Source organism: Chlorocebus sabaeus, chromosome 14 (assembly GCF_047675955.1).
Source record: "Chlorocebus sabaeus isolate Y175 chromosome 14, mChlSab1.0.hap1, whole genome shotgun sequence".
NCBI lineage: Eukaryota > Metazoa > Chordata > Mammalia > Primates > Cercopithecidae > Chlorocebus > Chlorocebus sabaeus.
In genome coordinates, this window is record NC_132917.1 from 74,698,507 (window position 1) to 74,714,521 (window position 16,015).

Below are 16,015 nucleotides of genomic sequence, written 5' to 3' on the forward strand. Positions count from 1 at the left end.
ACTGGTAGCAGATTGGCAGGGCATATACCTGGAGGGCCTGTGTGCATGAGCTCCAAGGCGCAGGGATGGGCAAGTTGGGGAAGTTGGGGAACTGAACCAGGGAGAGAATCTACACAAAGAGTGCAGCCTTACCATAAGGTTAGGAGGTGGGGCCGGGCGCGGTGGCTCACCCCTTTGATCCCAGCACTTTGGGAGGCCGAGGCGGGTGGATTGCTTGAGTCCAGGAGTTTGAGACCAGCCTAGACAACATGGTGAAACCTTGTTTCTGCTGAAAAAAAAAAAAAAAAAAAAAAAAAATTAGCTGGGTGTGGTGGCACACTGCTGTAATCCCAGCTACTTGGGAGGCTGAGGCACTAGAATTGCTTGAACTCGGGAGGTAGAGGTTGCAGTGAGCCGAGATTGCACCATTGCATTCCAGCCTGGGTAACAGGGTGAGACTCAGCCTCAAAAAAAAAAAAAAAAAAAAAAAAAATCACACACACACAACAACAACAAAATTAGCCAGACAAGGTGGCAGGTGCCTGAAAGTCCCAGCTACTCAGGAGGCTGAGGTGGGAGCATCACCTTAGGCTGGCTGAGATCTCATCACTGCACTCCAGCCTGGACAACTGGAGCGATACCCTGTTAAAAAAAAAAAAAAAAAAAAAGATTAGGAGGTGGCTAGAGGCCCGATTAGGAGGTGGGGCCCTGAAAGGATTTTGAGCTTTGTTCCAACGGAAAGCCCTGAAAGCCAGGGATCAGCTGGCTTTCAGGCTGAGTCTGGCTGGGCGTGGAAAGTGGATGGAAGAGGTAAAAGCCGAACTGGGGATTGTAGGAGTCCAGGAAAAAGGTGATGGCTACCCGGCCTAGGGTGAGGGGCAATGGGATTGATGTGATTGGCCATGTTAGGTGCTGGGGGAACAAGAGATGAGGGTAGTGAACCCTGGCTCCAGTGATGTTGTCACAGGTCTTCCGACTCAACCATTCTGAAAATAACTCTCCTCTGCCCTAATAGGCCTTTCCTCTGGTATGCACCAGTTCTTCAAAAATTAGGTCTATTTTTATAATTTTAATTTTTTTTTTTAAGACAAAGTCCTGTCAAATCGTTTGCTACTAATGGTCTTTAATAATAACTTTCTGTACATAACAAATTTTGTTCTTTTGAAGGGCTGAGTGGTGTTCCATGACATAGACCTATGCCATAATTTATTTAACCAGTGGTCTTTGCTCTTCCTCCCCTTTCAGGTTGACCAGTATCTCTACCACATGCGCCTCTCTGATGAGACCCTCTTGGAGATCTCTAAGCGGTTCCGCAAGGAGATGGAGAAAGGGCTTGGAGCCACCACCCACCCCACTGCAGCAGTGAAGATGCTGCCCACCTTTGTGAGGTCCACTCCAGATGGGACAGGTGCGGCACCTGGGGGATGGCTCTAGCTGCTGCGTTACTTGGGGGTGATTTAGTTGGCTTTATTCAGGACCCAAATAACTCAAAAGCCTCGGAAACCAACCGTGGCTAAGGGAAGCATCCAGGGAATTGAATGGAAGGCTGTGTGACGGATGGACAGGAAGCTTGGGAAAAGCTTTGTTTAATCACCTTATTTGGATACAGAATCCTTTTTTTTTGAGACGGAGTCTCACTCTGTCACCCAGGCTGGAGCTCAGTGGTTCGATCTCCATTAGCTAGGATGATCTTAATCTCCTGACCTCGTGATCCGCCCGCCTCGGCCTCCCAAAGTGCTGGGATTACAGGCGTGAGCCACTACACCCAGCCCAGAATCCTTATTTTATGGTGCACCACCCAGCAAGTGATTTAATCAGGTAGGGGAAAAAGGATCATGGTGGAGATTCAAGTTGGAAAGGTCCAGTGGATTAGGGCTAGATCACTGAAGGCCTTGAATGCAAGCCTAAAACGTTTAGTCTCTGCAGTAGCCTTGGGGAGTAAACGCAAGTTTTTCAGGAGTGTCTTGGTAACGTTACGTCTTTGGCAGTATAGGTAGAGTGGAGGGGGAGCGAGGCCCGACTGGTAGAACACAAGACATGGCCCTGGTGGGTGGTGGTGGGTGGGCAGAAAGAGGATTCAAGGGTGGGGCCTGGGTGTGGAGCCCAGCTGCCTGGGAATGGCAGCATCCCAGAGAAGGGGACCGAACAAAGTCGTGTCAGAGCTTTTATTTAATCCTCATAATAGGTGTCTCCATTTTAGAGATGAGGTGCTTGTGAGGCCCATGAGGGGTGGAGGGTGGCGGGTAGGTACTCACATCTGGAGGGCAGGAGAGGGAGCCCAAGGGGCAGCTGCCAGGGCAGAGGAAGAAGCAGGAAGCACAATGTCCGACAACCTAAGGGGGATGAGATCTCCAGGAAGCTGACAGGTCGCTGGTGAGGCAGCTGCAGGGGCGTTGTTGGGAGGGGAGTTAGGGGCAGGGTGTGGGTCAGGGCTTGTGAATGCCAAGTGCCTGTGCTATTTCTAGCACACGTGTGTCCTTGAGGCTCATCTCCCTAAGTGCCTCTAGGGACCTGGTTTGTCTAATGAGACTGTATGGTTCCCAAAATAAGTGTTTGCTGAAGCCTTGGGACCCAGCCTGGACCCAATGCTGAGGGTATGACCTTGTTTAGGATTGTTTCCTGAGTGTGTTTCTTGGCCCTTTAAAGAGACCCTCAAGGTGAGGGGCCTCTTATCTCTTCCATGTCCTCTAGATTGGCATGTTTACCTACCACTCCCTCTGACTGGAAACCACACCCATTTCTCAGATTGTTGTTTGACATTCAGATAAATGTACTCCTGAAGGCCAAGGCCTTGTCTTTATTTCACCCAGCACTAGCACTAAGTAAGTACCCTAAATCTTTTCTAAATACATATGGGCTAAGGACTCTTCTGGGCACCTCAATGTATTAACTCATTTACTTTTCAGAAACCTTTATGGTAAGTACAAATTTTATCCACAATTTATAGATGAGGAATTTGAGGCTCGAATGTCAAAAAGTCATCCAAAATCATACAGCCAGTGAGATGCCGAGTTAGGAATCAAGCTTGCGGAAGCCGAAGTTCAGGCATCGGTACTACACGTGATGCGTTCTATGTGTTCATGTATGTGTTAGCCTGTGCACTTGGTGCTGGAGCACACTGCAAATGCTCAACTAAAAATTTTTGGAATGGAGTTGGGACTGATTGTTTAGCCTGTATTATAGGCAGGTGAATTAAGTTTGTTGGGGAGAACTAATTATGGGGCAAGCTTTCAAAATTCTCATTGCTTTCCTGAAGCTGGAGGCACCAAGACCTCCCATGCACTTTGAAGCTTGCGCTGTTTGCAGCACATACTGAAATGTCTTACTCACTGAAACAAAGGAAGTGGCTCCTGGAATAATGGAGACCAGATTGCAGGAAACCCATACCTAATCCCTCCCTCCCCATCTGCAGGGAGTCCATAGGTTAGCTCCTCACCTCCATACTCTCTGGGACTCAGCCTTTGTTTTTGTAAAGTAAAGAGGTTGGACCCAGCAGTTCCAGTCTGTTCTGCACATCTACTAGAACTAGTATGCTAGTCTATTTACACAAACACATCTGAGATCCTGTAATGGGAGATAAACCCTTGGTGTTCATTGGATGGTGTCTTAGTTCATTTTTGTGTTTCTGTAAAGTGGAACATATGTATATATAACAACTCAGCAATTCCACTTCCAACTATATGCCTTGAACAGACTCCTGTATGAATCCAAGGAGACATGGCCCAATAATGTTCTTTACAGTGTTGCTTATAATGGCAATGTATTAGAATTTTTTGTTTGTTTGTTTTAGGTGGAGTTTTGCTGTCACTCAGTGGTACGATCTCAGCTCACTGCAGCCTCTGCCCAGGTTCAATCGATTCTCCTGTCTCAGCCTCCTGAGTAGCTGGGATTACAGGCACCCACCACCACACCCGGTTTCACATAGTGAAACACTGTCTCTACTATAATCCCACCTACTATAATCGCACCTATAATCCCAGCTACTTGGGAGGCTGAGGCAGACAGAATTGCCTGAACCCAGGAGGTGGAGGTTGCCGTGAGCTGAGTTTGCGTCACTGCACTCCAGCCTGGGTGACAGAATGAGACTGTGTCTCAAAAAACAAACAAAAATAGATAAATTAAAAAAAAATAAAGTGGTCAGCATCAGGGCTTTCAAGTTTTGTTTTGTCAGTTGGGGGTATGAGTTATGGATTATGGCAGTGAAAATAGGTGATTCCTAAGTTGATACAGACTATCAAAAATGAAAATTCTCTGTTGTCAGCACCCTAGTGAAGTGCTGAGAGGAAAGGCCGAGGTGAAGTTGTGTTAGCGATTCCCTCCCATGTGGTCGCACACAGCCTGGGTGCCTGCCATTGCTGCTGCGGGTGAAACTGCATCCCTCTTCCACAGAAGGCTCGAGGCATTTGCTCCAGGGACACCTGTTCAGCGCCACCTTTCTCAGAACCTTCGTTTCTCAGCCTGTTCATGACTAGTATTACTTTTCAAATCTGAAAAATCAAACCCCAGATCTAGAGGAAGCCAATCTTTAAATCCATAGCTTTCTAACGTTTCTGGACTATATCTTCACATCAAGAAACACATGCATATAAATATTTATATGAAAGGAAATACATTTGGGGACCAGAATTTATTCTGAAACATGATGAAGTTGGGTTTGTCTTCTAGGCTTTAAGAAGGTTGCTAGTCGGAACCTACTAAATGTTTTTTTACCTTGCAGTTTGAAAGCCACTGCCTTAAATGATCCTTGGCCCAGTTTGGTTCTAGATTAGCATTTCATTTCTCGCTGGCATGAAATGTGTAGTTTCAGGACAGTGTGGGGTGAGAGGTGAGAATCAGAATTATACGTTCAAATGGGTTTGAATTCAAGCTGTGTGCTCCAGAGCAATTTATGCTGTGATCCTCTATTTCCCCATTTGTGGAAAGGGGAAACTTCATGGGGATTGGTTTTCTGAGAATTAAGGGAGAATCAGATATGTGACTTTCTCACATCCGCTACAAACACTCCTGCAGCCACAAACCACTACTGCAAAAGGCACGCTCATTGCCAAATTTACTAAGAAAAGGTATGTGAGTTAACCATCCTGGCTAACACAGTGAAACCCCATCTCTACTAAAAATACAAAAAATTAGCCAGGCATGGTGGTGGGCGGCTGAAGCAGGAAGAATGGTGTGAACCCGGGAGGCAGAGCTTGCAGTGAGCCGAGATCATGCCACTGCATTCCAGCCTGGGCCACAGAGTGAGTCTCCGTCTCAAAAAAAAAAGAATTTATCTGATGAATTGACAAATACACCTGTTTAATACAACCTCCATCAGAAAAGGGAATGCTTATACACTGTTGGTGGGAATGTAGATAAGTACAGCCTCTATGGAAAACAGTATGGACGTTTCTCAAAGAACTGAGAATAGAACTACCATTCCATCCAGCAATCTCACTATTGAGTATCTACCCAAAGGAAAAGAAATCATACCAAAAAGACGCCTGCACTTGTATGTTTATTACAGCACCATTCACAATAGCAAAGATGTGGAGTCAATGCCCATCAATGGCCAGATGATGGGATAAAGAAAATGTGGTATATATACATAATAGAATACTGTTCAGTCTTAAAATAGAATGAAATAATGTGTTTTGCAGCATCATGGATGGAACTGGAGGCTGTTATTTTAAGTGAAACAGCTCCAAAGCAGACAAATACTGCATGTTTTCACTTATAAGTGGGAGCTAAAAATGTCTCCACATGGACATAGAAAGTGAAATGATAAACGGAGACTTGGAAGGGTGAGGGTAGGAGGGTGGGGGCATGAGGGTAGGAGGGTGGGGGCGGTGTGGATGATGAGAAATTACTTAACGGGTACAGTGGGTGTTGGATACACTGAAAGCCCTAACTTCACCATTGTGCAGTATATCCATGTAACAAAATTAGACTTGTATCTCATAAATGTATACAACTAAAAAAAAAACCTCCATCAAGATAGAGAACATTACCATCACCCCAGAAAGTTACCTTGAGCCCCTTCCCAGTCAGTCCCTGTTCCTGACCCCCCAGAGGCAATCACATTCTATTTTCCACATATATCAGTGTTGCCTGTTCCAGAACTTCACATAAATCGACTCATACAGTATTTGTTTTTTATGCAAGTCTTCTTTTACTTTTCATAATGTGGGATTTATCTGTGTTGTGTCTATCAGTGTCTCGTTCCTTTTGGTTGCTGATTTCATAGTATGATTAGAATCTATGATATGAATATTGATGGACACCTGGGCAGTTTCCACTTTTTGACTATTTGAGTAAAGCTGCTATGGACATTATTGCACGAGCCTTTTTGTGGACACGTTTTTAGTTTCTTGTATAATCAACTAGGAGTGGAATTACTGGATCATTCATAGAGTTTGGTATACGTTTAATTTTTAGAAAATTGCCAGACCTTTTCCCCAAATTGTTGAACCATTTATACTCCCACCAATAATGTATGAGAGCTCTGCCTGCTCCATATCCTCAACAGCATTTGTTGTCTGTATGCCCTTGTTTCTTTTTTTCAGTGGAGAGTTGATTAAAGAAAGCATTCATTTGTATTTGCCAGGAATCACACAATCTTGACCTCTCTGTAGGCAGCCCTAATCTGTGCCACGACCCTGCGTGGGACTGTGGTACCAGTCCTAACACAATTCTGTCAGGGGCCCCACCACACATAGGGGCCACAGATAAGGGCCTGGCTTTCAGAGGACATTTCCATCTTAAAAGGGAATGTAGGGGCTGGGCGCAGTGGCTTACACCTGTAATCCTAGCACTTTGGGAGGCCAAGGTGGGTAGATCACTTGAGGTCAGGACCAGCCTGGCCAACATGGTGAAACCCCCATCTCTACTGAAAATGCAAAAAATTAGCCAGTTGTGGTGGCGTGGGCCTGTAGTCCCAGCTACTTGGGGGCTGAGACAGGAGAATCTGGGAGGCAGAGGTTGCAGTGAGCTGAGATCATGCCGCTGCACTCCAGCCTGGGCGACAGTGAGACTCCGAAAAAAAAAAGGGAATGCAGAAAGAATTGATAGCATTTAATGAGCACCCATGGTGTCTGTACTAGGCTATTTACATAAATCTATTTTACTCTCTACAAAAACTTTACAAGAGAGTCATTCTCACTTTAAAAATGAGGCAACCAAGGCTAAAAAAGGATTGATGGTTGCCAAGGTCACCTGTGGTCAGACGGTGACAGTTGGGATGTAAGCATAGATAGTCCTGACTCCATGGCCATAAGATTCACAGTTTACATTGGCTTGTGCTGCTGAGCAAAAGTTTCTAGGGAAAATCAGATGATCATCTTTTTAAATGGATCCTAAATACGAGTTGGCTTTGTATCATTCAAATAAGAAGCTCAAGTACAACCCAACTGAAAATGTGCCAGCCGCATGGTCTAACTTAGAAATGAAGTATCTTTGTGGTGTCTTTATCACCCTTGTCTTGGCAAGATCGTTTGGATATAACTATGCCTCATGAGACAGAGCGAGGGTAAAGGCAGTGTCAAATCGATCATGTGACTCTTCTTCATCTCTGAATTGTGAATTATTTTCACAGGTAAGTATACCTCCATCCTCTAGCCAGACTTAACCCCTCTAGAGAGCAGGGAACCATGATGCCGATGGTAACGGTGATGATGGTGATGATAAAAATTGTAGACATCGTAAGTGCCAGGTACTGTGCTAAACGCTGTGTTTGAGCTATCTCATTTCTTACAGTCATCCAATGGCAGGTATGCTGAACTCTACTTCACAGAAAAAGAAAATAGATTTGGAGCAGTTAGGCAACTTGCCCAAAGTCACATAGTGAGCAAGTGGCAGCATTGGGATTGGAACTCAGCCAGCCAAATTGCTAATGCCTGGGCTTTTAAGCACGCCACCAGTGGCACATTTTATGTACCTTCCATGCTGCTAGCACAATGTATGGTTTCTTCTCTTACTAACCCAGGCCTAGCTGTTCAGTTCATTCAACAGTCCTCTCCAAGGCTTGGTCCTCTGTGCAGCAGCAGTGTACTAAGCTGCCTCGTGCCCTGCCTTTGAAGAGTGAAAGTTGTGCTGGGGAGATAAGGCCCATGTAGACAAAACAATTAGAGATATCGGGCCATATAATGCAAGCACATGATATGATAAAGGGAGACCGGGCTGGTGATACGTTGCATGGAAGCTGGTTAAACCCGAAAGAAGCCCTTATCTTGGTTGCTCTGCATTATATTAACTACTGTACAGCGGAGACATACATCCAGAGCTAGCACACAGCAAGTTAATTAGTGGACTTACGTAGTCCAGGCAATATAAATTGAAGATTGTACTGATAGATATCCTCAGTACAGCAGATGGCACTTAACATTGTCAGGCGTTGTGCCAAATGCCTTACACTTCCTTGCACTGAATCTTGACAAGGTGCGTGTGTGTATGTGTATGTGTATATGTATATGTGTGTGTTTTCCTGTGTTCTTGTTCTGGGTTGTGGAGGGAGGGGGCTGACTAGAAGGAGGTCATCATAACCCTTTTAAAACAGATGATGAAATCTGAGTGTCAGATTTCTAATAAATTGCCTAAAGTTACATGGCTAATACATGTTAGAGTGGGATTTGAACCCAGGTCTGCCTGCCTAAAAAGCTGAACATGCTCAAAGCCTACACAATATTGAAACGTAATCGTGTTTTAACCCTTTGAAGAGTGGTTTCACACCTGTGGGGCTAATTACACCTCTCTGTGACTGGCACCTATTTTGAACTTAAGAAACACTTCCTGGGTAAAAAGAGCACCAGAGTGATGCTTTCCAAGAGGTGTCCTAGGAGCTTTGGGGTGCTAGTCATGTGTTTTACGTGTTCCACGCCTCTCCCTTCAGTTGGAGCAGCTCTGTTTTTCTCTATTTTACGTTGTGGTATTTGGTCCACCGATTTTATTTGGAAATAAGCATTCTGTTGCATTTGAAAACAAATGATGTAGAAGATCAGCTCACTCCATTCCTAGTCTGTACCAGACACCAGCATTAACTGTGATTCAATGCCTTTAATGGCACGGAGTATTGAATACTTCTGTATGGCTGAGCTCTTGAATGGTGGCCGGCATTGCATTGTAATGGAGTAACTGGAATCCTGGGGGTTAAAAAGAGGCTGCCAGGTGTGGTAGTGATCATGGCGATTCTGGGTACATGGAAAATACGTGCCTTGAGACCTGTGTCTTGCCTCATTACCTGCTTAGGACTTGGAGATGTATCTTTTTGGTCCTCGTTTCATTTGGAGTATATGCCATACATTCTCAGAGCAGTCCACTGTTGTGTGCTAGCAGGTGCTTGAAAACTAAAGGAAGAAAACAAGATCCCCTCAACCCAGAGTCACCCCATAGAGAATGATTGGAATGTTCAGTGCAGTTACCTGGGGCCACTGGAAGTGCTATTGTAGGGCAGGAAGGGCAGGTCCCTTTAGGGGCATTAAGTTATAAATATAGGATTGGTTCAGGAACTGAATGTGAAAGTATGCGTGTGTGCCTTTGACCTGACTCCAAGTTTATGGCTGCGTGCCTCAGGCATTGAGTGACAAGGAAGAGCTGGAGGCTGTATGGTTGGATCAAATACAGTCCAGCATTCTGATTCCCAAGCCTCTCCCAGTTTTGGCATTGAAAGTCCTATGTCATAGGAAACCCCTCCATCCTGGGCAAACTGGGATGGTTGGCCACCCTCCATGGCCCTGGAGCCCATGCCCTCGCTGGCTGCTCAGCTCAACTATGGCAGCAGCCCCTGAGCTGCCTCCCTTGTGCTAGCCCTGCCCTCCACAGTGCCATTAGTCACTAGAGCCCTTTTGGAAACAGATCTGACCTTCTTAAGAATGAAAGAAAGTCCTTGGCAATGGTATTTGCTGTGCGCTTATAGCCAGCGCCATGTCATGTGAGCCCTATGTTGTAGACACTCTGGACATGCCATTTTTTTGGCACCCACAAATTAGTGCCAATCGTAGTTACACCAAACCTCTGTCCTGCCTTGCTGTACACCAGAGCATGCCACAAACCTCCACGGCCTTGACAGGGAGAAAGGGAACAAGTACCTTGATAAAATCTATTAACGGAGGAATAATTACTGTGTTTCTTCTTTGGGTTTTTTTTTTTGAGACAGAGTCTGGCTCTATCGCCCAGGCTGGGATACAGTGGTGAGATCTCAGTTCCCTGCAACCTCCACCTCCTGAGTTCAAGTGATTCTCTTGCCTCAGCCTCCTCAGTAGCTGGGATTACAGGGCCATGCCACGATGCCCGGCAAATTTTTGTATTAGTAGAGACAGGGTTTCACCATGTTGGCCAGGCTGGTCTCAAACTCCTGACCTCAACTAATCTGCCCGCCTTGGCCTCCCAAAGTGCTGGGATTACCAGCATGAGCCACCGCATCCGGCCTGTGTGTTTCTGTATGTTCACATGCAACGTAGTCCATGTTTCACGTAAGCGTCACAACCGCTGTAGAATCCTGTTCTATAGGTGAGGTGAGAGAGCCCTGTGATGTGCCCACACCACACAGGTAGTGAAACCGCTGAGCTGGAATTCAAAACGAGGCCTGCCCACCTGTCTGAGGTCCAGTACCTCACCACTCCTCTGTGGGAGCCTCTCATGCACGGGCATTAGGAGAGGGTCCATCTCAGGACTGCCGAGTCACAGTGCTAGGCCTGCCTCAGATTCCGGGCTTGGAAGGAATGCAGTCCTTGGCTATGGTGGTTGTGGCTTCCTGTGTGTGTGGAGGAGCGCCGCAGGGAGGAGGGGTGTCAGGGAATGTGTGTTCCAGAGGAGTCCTGTAAGCAAAGCAAGAGAGGACCTCCCTCCTGGGAACAGGGTTATCAGCAATACTTTATTATTTGTGTTTTTCCTTCAGTCCATCAGAAAATCCTGCACACCACCCGTTCTTGGTGGAGCGGTGGCCTCTGGTGAGTCCAGCTGGGCTGGCCTCGGATGACGACCCACCGGGGCAGCCTCGCCGCCTCAGTCCCCTGTGGTCACTGATTCAGCGGATCGCGTGTATCCTGGACTTGAGAGTGCTGATGAGGCAGTTCATCTTTGATATCCCTTTCATCCCTCATGACAGCCACCACATTGCGTTTCCTAGAATTTGGCTGAGTTCCCACTACTGGGGAAGGCTCAGAGCTGGAGTGTCTGGAAAAGTCAACCATGGCCATGAGGCAGGCAGGCTAACCCCAGATGAGGGCGATGTTGCTGTAGTTAGCCCGCAGCTGTAGCTAGGGGTGGGGCCACATCTAGTCAGGGCAGGAAATGGAAAAGTAGTGCCCCTAAGGAGGAATGCTGTAGTCACTGGAGCTGATTCCAGTGACTTTTCTTGGACAGGTTTCTGCAATCCCTTCTGCTGTCGTTGGCCTGGGACACTCAAGTGAGGCTGTGGGACAGGGCTTGCCGAGAGCCCGGAGAGAGAGTACCTAGTACTTAGTGAGTATGTCCTGAGTTCTTGGTCCCGCACCACACTTGTCTAATTTTTCCCCTCACAGCAACCCAATGAGATGCGATGTTCCCATTTTAGAGATGAGGCAGCTGAGGCTCAGAGGCTCAGGAACTTGCCTCTGCTGGAGAGTGGCCGGGGTTCTGGAGCAGGTGATTGGACTCCAGATCCAGAGCCAGTCTCAGTGTGTCACGCTGCCAACACACTTCTGCTTGTGTGGTCTCTGGTGGATAATATCTACCCTTTTTCCCCTTGGAACCCTGGGGACTGTGGGTGATGCTCTCAGGGAGCTGGGCAGATGTGGCTTTTCTCAGGGCCTAAGTGCTGGAGGTGCTGAGTGGACCTCGGTGTAAAACAAACATTCTTGGGTTACTGAGTCAGAGCCTCTCCCTGACCTCTGACCTGTTCCGCTTCACTTCAGTGCTGTTCTCCCACCGGGAAAGGGGTTGAGTGTTGACAAACATGCCAATAAGTGAATCCCTGGGGAAATTAATTGCCTTGCATCCTTTGAGAAGGTCGTGGCAGGGCAGCAGAAGACTGGCAGTGCTGCTCACGGTTGGCAGTCACCTGGGGATGCGCCTTGCCTGCCCCACCAGCCCCTGTCCCGCTGCAGGCTCCGCGCCTCTTCAGCACTTTCATTCTGTGCCACACAATGGGTCCCTTCCCCGTAGTCGGTGGTATTATCATCCAGGATCTGGATGTTTCCTGTCTACACTGCTGTTTCCTGGAGGGTAGGAACTGCACCTTCCCAGTGACACATGACAGTCTTCACCCATCTGTGTCTGTGGCTCCTTTCTGGAGTCTCACTTGGCCTCTCTCCTGCTCTCTCAGAGCTTTTCTGTGGCATGAGTGACCTGACTCTTGTCGTACATACATGCTCTGGGGTCAGCATTCTCTTGCATTCTAATAAGCCTGAGATCCTTTGAGGGGGGACTTGCTTGGCTTATTCACCAGGCCTCTTAGTTTTTAGTGAATTGGACCTCATTCCACTCCATTACTTGACCCCTTTGATCTTGCTGCAGGACATGGGCCTCATAATATGCAAACATTAGAAAGTAAATTTAGTACTGCAGTTGCAGTACGCAAACATTATATGCAAACATGATATACAAACATCAGAAAGTAAATTTAATACTGTGATCACAATTTGGTGTTCTGGGGGTAGGAGGAACAGGATGGAGCATGGACCCCTGGCATGGGGCTTGCTGAAAGCACTGAGGAGATAGTCAGCTCTCAGGAGGGCACATCGTTGGATGTAACTGTCTTATTGTTGATTGAATTATAAAAGTAATGTATATGTGATGGAATACTACTCAGCCATAAAAAGGAACAAATTAATGGCATTCGTAGCAACCTGGATAGGAGTGGAGACCGTTATTCTAAGTGAAGTAACTCAGAAATGGAAAACCAAACATCATATGTTCTCACTCATAATTGGGAACTAAGCTATGAGGATGCAAAGGCATAAGAATAATACAATGGACTTTGGAGACTCAGAGGAAAGGATGGGAAGGGGGTGAGGGGTTTAAAAAAAACTACCCCGTGAGTTTCTGGTTTTAATAAAGCTCTTGAGAATTAAAAAAATAACAATAATGTAAAGGTGTATGGCATGAAATTAGACTATATGTAATGTCTGTAGAGATAAGTGAATCCCACTGGCCACCCCTTACCCCACAGATATTCCTGGAGGGACTTGGAGTTTTAAGTCTTGGTGGTTCCTGGAAGAGTTTTGCCCAAAATTAATAGTGACCCTTCCTTTCTTTGCAGAACACGGAGAGTTCCTGGCTCTGGACCTTGGAGGGACTAACTTCCGTGTGCTTTGGGTGAAAGTAACGGACAATGGGCTTCAGAAGGTGGAGATGGAGAACCAGATCTATGCCATCCCCGAGGACATCATGCGAGGCAGTGGCACCCAGGTATGACCCTTCTCTCAGGGCGGCCCCTGGTGACAAAAACTTCCTTGGGATGTTCTTTCTGCACTTTCTCCAGCCGCTCCCAGTGTTTGGATAGGCAGTCATCCAAGACACTTGTGGATGCCAGCACAGCTGTAAGGGCTCCCTCTCGGCTGGAGCCCAGGCTGTTCTGGTTGTATTTTATACCCAACATGTACTCGTATTAAAAGGAGTGACTAGAGAAGAAGCATTAAATCCAAGTAAGGCGCTGTTCAGTGTTGTCACATCTTGGGCCTCAGGACCTGGAAGAGGTCAAGCCTTCTGACTCCTGGTCTGCTGTTCTCTCTCCCACACAAGGCTCCCTCCTGGGAAAGGAATTTCTGACCATGAGTAGAACACGCAGGGGAGATATTTTTAGACTCATTTTGTCTTTGGGGTGGCCTTGAGGTAAACCTGCTTTCCTCGTTATCATGCTGGGGTTGGAGAAGGGAGGCTACTTCCCTAGGGCTGTGGGCATTTGAGCTTTACCGAAGTTGTCACGTGTCTCCAGTATAACATCAGGAGGGACACAAAGGGTAGAGGCCTTTCCACTGCCTCTCCTATGCCTGCACCAAGCTGAGGTATTAAAGAGGTTGGGCCCTGTATTCAGGCACTCTAGCTATGTGATTCTGGGCAGATGATAGGGCTTGGCAGAGCCTCAGTTTATTCATCTGTAAAAAGGGATGATAGTATACAGATTGGGGTGTAGATTAGAGGAGATGATACCTGTTAAGTATTTGCTTAGTGCTGGTGCATAATCTAGTGCCCTGTTTTTTCACAGGGATTTTTGTCTGTTTATCTAATAGCTGCTTATGCTGTCACTCTCTGTGGCTAGTAATTGCATTGTTCCCTGTTGGGGGATATGGTTGCCTTTTCTTCCCATTGCCTCAATCTCCTGCCTTGGGCCACATCCCCCAGATGATAAATATTTAAGAAACAAGATAAGACAAAACCAACAAACAAAATAACATCTGAAGGTTGGCTGTGATTATGTAAAAGACTTGTAGCTTGACAGTGATGTGTTAGGTGGATTTTTTAACTTTTACAACAACACCCTCCCTGTTGCTTGTACCCTGACAACCTGCAGGCCCCAGGCACCTTGCAGTCCCTGCAGCATCATCCTTAGAGCCTGGCAAGGACAATGAAGTGCATCTCTGCCAATTGAGAAAAATAATTCATTTTAAACATTCAAGATGTGAGTGAAGTTTTTCTTGAAAAACTTAACCTTAAAATCGCTCAGACCACCTAGTTAGAGGGTATCAAGAAAATCTACTCTCCATGCAATATATAAGCAAAACATTTTAGTCCGGATTAAAAACAAAAAACAACTATGAGGCCCCCCTTGAAGAACATTAAAACTGCTGGGATATTAGAAAGATTTTGAGTAAGTGGAAAAAATGCTATCTAAAAATGAAACAGAAAGAAAACTAGAAGAAAAGATAGGTATCTTTGATCCTAAGGAATAGAAAGACTACTATGTACCTAAAAGCAGCAGAAAACACTTGGAAAAAAGGCTGAAAGGAAGTTCATTGTGGCTATTTTAGTGATGGAATTACTGGTGCTATATTTTCCCCATATTTCCCCCCCTTTTTTGGTATTCGGTATCAGTATTTTACTTAAAGGAAAACAAATGGATTGTAAGAATACAATTTAGTTGAAACTAAGAACAAATGTTGAAATCCCAAACTTGCAAAGGTTTTTGAAGAATTGTGAACCTGGGCAATGGGGGTCCCTGGGTAAAGTCTGTCGTCCGGCACGTTAACTTCTCCTGAAGACCAGTGGATTGCAAACCTGAATATCAGCCACTTAAGATTTTAAAAGTATATCTTGTGGAAAGGGAAGTGAGCAGGTTTTCAGACCAGTAAGGAAAAGGAAACCATTTGAACTTCATAAAATGATGCCCTTTGAGCCTTTTTATGACAGGAAGGTGTTAACTCTTTCTCTGCATCTTACCCTTAGATCCTCCTCAAAGAGGATGAGATAGTCTTTCAATTCAAGGAAGCAGAAGGTCTCCTCTTCTCACCTGAGAAAAGATGTAGGTTCTTTGAACCCAGCACTAGCCAGTGGAACTGCTTGCAGCAATGGAACTGTCTCCTGCCTTCCCTGTGCAATGTGATAGGCACTGACCCTGTGACATCGAGCCCTTGAAGTGTGGCTGGTGTGACTGAGGAACTGAATTTTCAAGGTCTTTTATTTTTTTGAGACAGTCTCACTCTGTCACCCAAGCTGGAGTGCAGTGGCACCATCCTGGCTCACTGCAGCTTCCACCCCCCAGGTTCAAGTGATTCTCCTTCCTCAGCCTCCTGAGTAGCTGGGACTACAGGTGTGCACCACCAGGCCCGGCTAATTTTTTGAATTTTTAGTAGAGACAGCTAATTTTTTGAATCACCATGTTGGCTTTGAACTTCTGACCTCAAGTGATCCACCCGCCTTGGCCTCCCAAAGTGCTGGGATTATAGGCAGGAGACACTGCACTGGCCTGTTTTAAAAATTCTAATTAATTGACATAGCCACAGAAGGCCAGTGGCTACTGTATTGGGCAGAGCAGTATTTAATGCTTCTTTGCGGCCTATTTTTCTCTACCTTCCTATGTTAGGAGCGCAATTGGAAAGAAAGCAGTGATCAGAGCTGGGGGAGGAGAAACCCTTTTGCTTTTCCCCCT

General features: G+C 46.2%; 1 protein-coding gene across 1 annotated transcript in view; it reads left to right on the forward strand.

Moving 5' to 3' along the window:
- The window catches only part of HK2 (hexokinase 2), a 57,425-nt gene that overhangs the window by 18,269 nt on the left and 23,141 nt on the right, over window positions 1-16,015 (forward strand). Inside the window, exons 2-3 of the mRNA XM_007970099.3 lie at window positions 1,225-1,387; window positions 13,190-13,338. Coding sequence (XP_007968290.1) covers window positions 1,225-1,387; window positions 13,190-13,338 — 312 coding nt within the window. The remainder of the gene's footprint in view (window positions 1-1,224; window positions 1,388-13,189; window positions 13,339-16,015) is intronic.